Genomic DNA, 8,538 nt, shown 5'->3' with positions numbered 1-8,538 from the left:
CAACTTGTGATGTGGCTTCAGAGCTGGAGCAGGTTTTCTCTTTGAGTACTTGGCATAGCGACTCTTGCGTAACACTCGTAGAACCGTAGATGCACTTGGATGGCTTGGTAGCGTTCTGCAATCCTCTTTGCAGAGAGGCTTCGAGTTACAGCGAGTCGAAAAATCTGTCTGGCGTGTTTTGTGTTAATATTCGATCGTCTGCAGACTTTCTTGGACCCCTGAGAGCCTGTGGACTTCTTGAAAGAGTTCCTTATGGCCCCCTCAGTGCGTTTAAGGCTTCTAGCTATCTTGCGGTTGCTTAGTTTCTCTCCTTGTAGACTTTGATGCGCTCACACTCGGTCGCGGTCAAAAGCTTCCCTCGCGGCATCAGTTATTGGTCAGGAGACAGCTGGTGTTAACCAGTAAATGTTGTTTTTCGCGCTCTTTCAGAAATTTACAAAAATAACTCCTCCATCTTTTCTTATTTAAAATTTTACATTGTGCGCATAGAGTTTTGACGGGACCTCTTAACATTATATTTTCGACTGCGAAAAAAAAAAAATGCTGCTTGTCCATTCAGACTTTCTGGGTTGTTTTACCGTTGTTAATCACATAGTTTAGCGTTTAGCTTGGTACTAGCAGAGAAATCGACAATTTTCGAGTGCGTATATAGTTTCGACGCGCACGGTACCTACCAATGGGTAACACTTTATTCCGCCCGAACTATCCAAACTAAGGCGAAACTGCTTCCATCCATACCAGAGGTCAGAGACTCTTATTCTTGATATAGGCAGCATAACCCTGAGCGAGTTCCTTGTAAATCCTTACGAGTTCTCTGTTCTCATCCTGGTTCAAACCACTGGCCACCGTTTTCGCCGAGTATCCACTCTTGTACCATTCTTCATACAGCTTATTCGCTCTGCTTCGGTTTGTCAGCGATTTCTCGAGTTTGTCCTCAATAAACACTCCTCGTTTGTTCGGGTCGTAGTAGTAGTCCATTTTACTTGTGTCACCAGTACGGAGGAATCGTTTCCGTCTGGTGCCTGTCTGGAAAGTCTTTATCAAGTGAAGTTTAACCTCGTTGGTCTTTACGTATTTGGAGTCGCCTGTGACGCTAGTTGCCGAGACAGCACCATTGCTTGCGCCAAGAGTTGCCATCACAATCATCAGAAAGTAGTGAAGGCGCATGATAGTTTTGAATACTCTGTGGCGAAGCCAGGAAGAGTTAAGAGTTGCCACTACTGTGTAGAATGGTGAGTGAAGTCCGTGTCAACGTCTTCCTATCCAAATCACAATCACCAACAACGGTAGACATGCTTGAAGTCAAGCTGTTCCGAAAAACGTGAGGATAGGAAGCTCCCACTGCGCCACAGAACCTCCGCTTCTATCGCGATTCACGAGCGAGCGCAAGCACATCTCGTGCTAAGTTACAAGCACGATAAGTTGCTACCGATTTGGGCTGCTGTACATGTGCCTACGCTCATAATCCGGATACTTTACTAAAAAAAAAAAAATACTAATACGACAAGTACAGGAAGCATGCTATAGGTCGAAGTGCATGTACAGCATCAACATGCCACAAGAGGACAACACCGTTCAAGTCGGCGACACGATGCCAGGGCTTTGTAGAGCTTTCAAGGGGGCGTAAACTATCGAACGACGCAGTGACAGCAAGACGCAATCTGCTGCATACAGTACATAATAGTTCGAGATCTGAACCCGCAATTATACGTTCGCTAGTCTAGGCAGCAATTTTAGTACAAGAAGGCTCGCAAGGTTTCGACTTCGACCTTCCTGCGTCTGTGCTGTCCGATTTCGCTTTGAGTTTCGCCCAGATCGTCACTGTCGCCTTCACAAACAGCCGCATCCAGTGCTGCTACGGCCGACAAATAGTGTGTACGCATCCGCAGGTAGTGCACACGAGCGGCTCGTCCTGCCGCCACTCGACTCACTCGGTCCAGCGTCAACAATTGTTCAATAGCCTCTTCAATCTCACTGGATGTAGCGTGCACCGAAGGAAGCTTCACTAGCGCGGTGCTATCAGCTAATTCTCGCTCCGGTACCTCCTTCTTTACCGTCTCTGGATCCTCCTCTGTCGCGCCTGTATCCGCAGGTCCATCGTAGTCAAAGGAACCCACGCGTAGACCGCAGCTATCCGGCACCCATTCCTGCATGATTGGAGTATTGTACGTCACTGTAACCGCGCCAACTGCTAAGCTCTCGAGCACCATTTCTTCATACTTTTCCAGCTCAGGCGGGACAGGGAACAGGTGCATACCAATGCTGTTCTTCAGCCTTACAAGCTCCTGAGGCGAGTTGGCGTCTTCTTCGCACACCAAGTCCACATTGAGTTGACGTTTCGCTGGTTTCTTTGCTTGTTTCTTGGGACTGTCCAGGCCTTCCAACCAATCTTCAGCCGCTCGGTTCGGGTCCTCCGCTTCTGCTGCCTCTGCAGCTTCAGCGTCTGCTTGGTAGTCCTTGAGCATACTGCTTAGAATACGCTGGAACGATCCACACAACACCAAGGACCGCTCGAAGCGAACATGTAGCATAGGCCAATCCGGATGGGCCACCCACGCAGCCAGTAATTCCTCCGTAAACTGCTGCTTCTTGTCAGCGTCGCCTACCACTACAACATGCAGAAATTCGTCCCATTTCTTCCGGATATGTCGATTGTACACATCCGGCACAGTAGTTTTCAGCAAGTATACGCCAAAATGACTCGCCGCGAGGTAAGAAGTGCCCAAATCAATCGATGAAGGTTGTCCCAAAGCATTCACTCCTGCTCTTCCTCGGTGGTCGCGTTCTTCCTGTCGTTCCTGTCGGAATTTGAGCATTTGTCTCAATGCGAACTCCGTTTTGACCAGTACTAAATCTGGAAATCTAGGAGCAAATAACGCTAGACGCATCGCACTTAACGGAAACATGGCTGCAAACACTCCCGTAAGCTGCGAATCAGTGCCTCTATCAAGTGGACTAGCCCCCACAGCCACGTGAACTCGACTGGCGATCTTTGAGTGAGTATTAGCAGCCACCACTTGACTTCTAGGCCACAAGAATGCCAGCTCTGTAGCTTGAGCCATAGCACTGTCACTGCCCATAGGAATGACCGCTAAACATGTCCAGGGCAGTCTCGCCTGGCCAGGTTGGCGTGCTCCAGGACTGTATTGTTGCTCGAAGCGACGTTCCAGGAATCTTAACGCTGCTGCTCGAGGCTGCATGTGCGTACTGGGAACTGCACTGGGCTGCATCAAATCGGCCGAAGCGAGTAGTCTCTCTCTGAATACACACTCGTGGACTCGTAGATCGAACGAAACAGTCTGGAATTTCCAGTAAATGATGATCTGTAGCAGCACGAGGCTGATAGAGGCGTATGTGAGCCATTGGGTAGGGTATACCCAGTATTTAACTGGCGCTGTGGGGTCTCCCTTCCACTTTTTAACCCAATCTTTTGGTCCTTTTAACACCCACGAGGTCTTTTGTCTCCATTCGTCCACCTTGGAAGCCGCAACTGGGAATTTAGCGGCCCAAGCAACATACAGCAACTGAAGCCAGGTCGATAGTTGTCTCCACAGATTTTGCAGCAACTTAACCACTCGTTGAGTTCGTCCAGAGCTATTATTAGATCGTAGTAAATCTTGGTCTTCCGATGGTTTAGCTCCGTTTTGCTTGGCTGGAGCCACTTTGCCTTGTTTTAGAGGCGAATTAGCTGTGTAACTCTCGCCGTCGCTGAGAGAAGCTGATGCTGACGCCGCAGACGCCAAGTCGCTCTCGTTGAGTGTGATGCTCTCGGCAGTCGATCCCTCGCTCTCCATGCCCTCGAAGAAGCTGCGCCGACGCAAGCGAGATGTCGGCGGCGGGTCCATCTCGCTCATCATGGTGGCTTTCGTTGGGGAGTGAAACCATTTCGATACACAAGTTGTACGTTAATTTGATGTAGCCCACATCTGGTATTCCCCAATGGGGGGCCTCTTGAACATAAATGGCTACGCCTTTAAAACAAGATTATTATTATTATCAAAGGCTTTGATAATAATAATCTTGTTTTGAAACCAGCCTTGACTCAAAGAGGTGTTCTATTTCTTTTTTAAATATTTAAATATATATTAAGTTAGAGCGCGCATTATACATCACAGTTATGTAATTGAGCTTATACTGTATGCAGGAAGGTAGCAGTACGGCTTTCAAATCAGCGATTATAAAACTTTTAAAACTTTTGCACGGTCAACATCTGAAAACGTTTAGCAAGCTAAACATCACTCGTGCGGCGAAGTGGGCCACACAGGAGTAAGTTGTACTAATACATGTAGTAGGCATCTGATGAGTTGATATTGTCTTAGTCGTTGGAATTAAGAGACAGCAATGCACCTTATCACCGATTATAACTGCCAATTCTTATGTATGTAGTCATGAGCACTCCATCTCTCTCTCCGACCCTTCATAACCAGAAATCAACACCACGACGACTGGGTACCAATAGCATAAAGTAGCGACCCTAAGGACAGTGTCAGAGCAATGATCGAAAGCGCCCGTGAAATCAATCGTGACCCCAATGACAACAGGAAGCCGATGTATAACGAAATACTCGGTCTAAAACTAAAAAAACATCAATGGGAACACAATGGAAAGATGGTAGAATTTCGTTTCAATGCAGATATGGACAGAGGAGCCTCTTTGGAGAGATATCCCAAATAGTGATACTCTCTAGTTAAGAAGGTGGGAGAGATCTCCCGGGGATTGTCTGTAATTTGATAAAAATGGATCAAAAAACTATGGATACAAGTGTCCAATGATTGCGTGACGGTCCATTCTATAATCTCAAACTGCCGAACGACATCTTGTTGTTTGTATGGATGGCTTCAAGTAGAAACCGCTGTGATTGTCCCAATCATGTGATGACCAAGCCTCAGCTCAATCACAATCATTATGCGGAGGATTGATCATCACATGGCCCATGACGCTCAATCCTCGTAATACTCTACATTTCGAAACCTCAGCCACACTTCAGTTCTCGAGCTTGCAGTGACACACCCACCGTCCAGCAACCTAGTCATGCCATCTTCAAGACGTCGTCGCAAGGCAGCCCGATGCAGTTACCCTGACTGCAAGAAGCAAGTACAGACGCGCAGATTATGTAAAGCTCATGGAGGAGGCATTCGGTGTCGTGGATCAGGCTGCACGAAGCTAGCTCAAAGTCGCGGTCTGTGCGTCGCACACGGTGGGGGTCGACGGTGTGCCTTCGACGGATGCGATAAACTAGCGCAGTACAAGGGGTTGTGTCTATCGCATGGAGGCGGTCGACGCTGCTGCGTGGAGGGGTGTGAGAAGTTTGTGCAGCTGAGAGGTTGCTGCAAAGCGCATTTAAAGCAACTGGAGTCGCCTAAAGCGACGACATATCGGTTGGTACACTATGCTTCTTCACAGTCTCTTTATCCAGTTCAGGCGACTACGCTATCTAAGCTCGACATTGAATTTTTGATGAATCCGTCGATCAGGTCGTCAGAAGCATTTCCAACGACGTCCGGGCTGGAGTACACATACTCAGCTGACCTCAATGGACCGATATTCTCAATCCCATAACATTAAATTGCTTATACTTAGCGTTAAACCTGTTGTATATCCGTGCCATAACTTTACCAGGATCAATAGATCGTATTCGAATTGTAGGCCCCGTTCGAGCATGATGGTTTGCATTAGAGGTTCAAAAGTGTTATTTTTACAAATACTGCTTTTTTTTTCATTACTTCCTCCTAAAATACTTTTTCAGTCGTTCTGGGTTAACGCATCGTTATACTCATATTCGTTGCTCTTTTAATCCTCCTGTAACTTCATATAGCCGCATGATGGCTCCAAATGTGGGGCTTTGGTGAAACCAGACAGTTTTGATGAAGGTTTGAATGACAAGCTGAGGAGTACATGTAATATAACGCTTTTTGAAACACTGTGATACGTTACGTAGCCTCTTCTGCCACAATTCCAGTTTCCAACTTAATGCGCTAGCGCTCCTTCTACCTCCTTGAGAGTCATTACCAGTAGGCCGATGTCTTGGAAGCTGCCATTTTGCTCCAAATGATAGATAACGGATTCCTCCGAATAAAGGACTTCTTCTATTAAATAGTGTTCCCTCACCAGGTCGACAACAAATTGTGAACGAAATAAAGGGCTTTTGATCACTTTTGATCAAAGGCAAGGGCAACAAAGGTGCTTTCATTAGTCCCATTGGGTAAACTCATATCCTGATATCGAAAATGTTGAAAAATTTTTTTTTTGGTACACCGTACCCATCACGCTACCATGGCAGCTTCTCAACTAGCTCGTACAGTCGCATTGTGCAATATGGTAGTTGAAAACTGGACTGTATTAGAGAACCTGGCATTTTGAGCTGATGCCATCGTATTCCGGTAATGTACGCTGGCTACAACTTCTTTTACCCAGGCGATCTATTGTGAAGTACTAGAAGTGCGGAGAAATGATATTGGTAGGGTACTCTATCCGGGTGGGGTGCTTTATTCGGAATCCGTTATTTGAGTTCTGACCAAGTCAGTAACACAACATCTAATAAATAAACTAGATCGACTTCGACTTATCTGGGAATACATATTTTTATTCACGTAACCTCTTTTTTTACTGTTTGACGAGTGTTGTCCAGCGGCTACTGGTGGCGAGCTGGTAAACTTTAAAATACAGATAACGACGATGAAAGATGCCAGTAAAAAAAACTCGCTTGTCCATAAGACCAGCAGTTTGCATGTAAAGGTCCAAGATAAATGAGTCAGGATGCCCTCCACAATAGTAACAATGAGCGAGAGCGAGTTGCGGCTCAGCTGTATGCCACCAGTATGATATCTTTTTGGAGATAACTCTTTGCAACAGGACTGGCTTCGAGAATGAATTGTAGCGTTCATCATTTCTTTGGGATTCAATATTTGCTTCACTGGGTTCGATGACCTCTTGCGCAATTAATACAATCTGTAAAAACGCAAACTTGCCCTAAAACTATAAAAAAAAATAATAATTAAGAGCAGGTATTATATCACTTGAAAACCAAACATATCTGCTGAACCAGCAGATATGTTTTTCTTCATTTACTCGTTTTGAGACTCTCGATACTTCCACATATCAACCACCTTCTGGTCTAGTTTGTACTGCTTCGGCACGGCTGGCTTGATGGGTAGCTCGCCATCAACTGAACGAACAAATATTAAGCAAAGCGACAGAGCAGTTGTAACGAGTAACGTTTCGATCGGATACCTTATTTCTTCTGTTTGCGAGACGCTCATGTTTTCCGCTTACCGTTGTTCGGCAGGTGATAGTTCGTCTCGAAGCGAGCCGGCACCTCCACGTTTAGGCATCGACGTGCAAAAAGAGCTGTGAGAGTTCGCGTCCAGCATGTTATTCGATGAGATTAAGTCCGAGTAATTGTAGATGAACTGCGAGTAAATCAATATGTACTAAACGTTAAAAAAGACTGCTCATTCAGGAACTCCTGTGCAGCACAGGAATTCCTGAATGAGCATCACTACCGAATTTTGATATAGGGTAGCCCCCTCATTTTGCAGCTTTTGGTAAGCCCCCCACTTCCGGTTTTCTATAATAAGTGATGGGCGGTTTTGTTTGGTGCTGCCGCTTTAGGATAGCCCCCATGCTGGACTTTTGACCAATCCAAATTTTGTTTTTTAGTGGCTCACAAGCAAAAAGCATGCCAAGGGGGGTCGACGTCGTCGGGTGTGATCTAGCGGAAGGAGGACGAAGTTGTGTAGCGCATGAAGCATGCGGAAAACATGTGAAGGTGGGGGACGTGCTGCTGTTCCGCGAGGAGGTCGATGACCAAGGCGACAACAGGCTAGGATACTGCCTGAAGGCATACTTGATTCGTGACGGCTCACAGACCTGCCACGTCGGTTACCTGCCGCGCAGACTGCTTATCCAGCGTGCCGCATTTAACAGACAATTTGCTACTGTTGTTGAGGATCTAAGACACTCGGAGAACTCTCAAAAGCGCCGCCGGTCGGAGCGCAGTGGTGGTATTGTTAAATGCATAATGCTGAGTGAAATTGAGGAACAGTTTAGATCGTAATGCTATCTTGAATCTCGATTGATAACGCTTTACTGATGACATGTCGAGTTGAAACAGCAATATCAAGACCTCGGCGATGCAGAATCCAAACTGTAACCTCATCTTCAAGAGCTGGTGCGTGCAAGGGTCGACCGACCGAAATCGCTCGGGCTCGTGGGTTCCGCTTCACTGTCTCCTCTAAACGCTCTCTATTCTTGCGCCACTGCCGAATCTGAGATGGGTACACCTTGTGCATGCGAGCCGTGCCCTTGACTGTTCCTCTCTCGGCTTCTAGCAGAATTCTGAGCTTGTCCTTCACGGTTAAGCGGGTATCACGCCTTGGCATGCTTCTGAACTGGCTATTCTGCTAATGACAAAAGGAATGGAGCTCGTCTGTGTGTATCAGCCAATCAAATTGTACTCGGGCAAATTGAAGTGCCCTGTTAGGTAAGCCCCCTTTTGTAAAGTCAAAGAGGGGGCTACCCTTTACCAAAATTCGGTAG

General features: G+C 46.6%; 3 protein-coding genes across 3 annotated transcripts in view; 1 reads left to right on the top strand and 2 right to left on the bottom strand.

Moving 5' to 3' along the window:
• Positions 1-744: 744 nt before the first annotated feature.
• On the bottom strand, positions 745-1,167 carry PPTG_08655 (hypothetical protein; the record flags this gene model as incomplete). Its single annotated transcript, XM_008902781.1, has 1 exon — positions 745-1,167. One exon carries the CDS (start codon positions 1,165-1,167, stop codon positions 745-747), a length of 423 nt encoding a protein of 140 aa, XP_008901029.1.
• A 238-nt stretch (positions 1,168-1,405) lies between these two features.
• Positions 1,406-3,883, bottom strand: PPTG_08654 (hypothetical protein). The gene has a single exon (XM_008902780.1). The coding sequence runs from the start codon at positions 3,855-3,857 to the stop codon at positions 1,734-1,736; it is 2,124 nt and encodes a 707-aa protein (XP_008901028.1). The 5' UTR covers positions 3,858-3,883; the 3' UTR covers positions 1,406-1,733.
• A 2,894-nt stretch (positions 3,884-6,777) lies between these two features.
• PPTG_22285 (hypothetical protein) overlaps positions 6,778-8,538 on the top strand; it is a gene marked incomplete at both ends in the record, with an annotated part of 2,298 nt that continues 537 nt past the window's right edge. The window contains 4 exons of the mRNA XM_008902868.1: positions 6,778-6,805; positions 7,286-7,349; positions 7,660-7,876; positions 8,442-8,482. Of these exons, the coding sequence (XP_008901116.1) occupies positions 6,778-6,805; positions 7,286-7,349; positions 7,660-7,876; positions 8,442-8,482 (350 nt within the window). The remainder of the gene's footprint in view (positions 6,806-7,285; positions 7,350-7,659; positions 7,877-8,441; positions 8,483-8,538) is intronic.

This window comes from Phytophthora parasitica (assembly GCF_000247585.1).
Source record: "Phytophthora parasitica INRA-310 unplaced genomic scaffold supercont2.14, whole genome shotgun sequence".
Lineage (NCBI taxonomy): Eukaryota > Oomycota > Peronosporomycetes > Peronosporales > Peronosporaceae > Phytophthora > Phytophthora nicotianae.
Note: the sequence above shows the minus strand (reverse complement) of the source record. Positions and strands in the feature narration are given on the sequence as shown.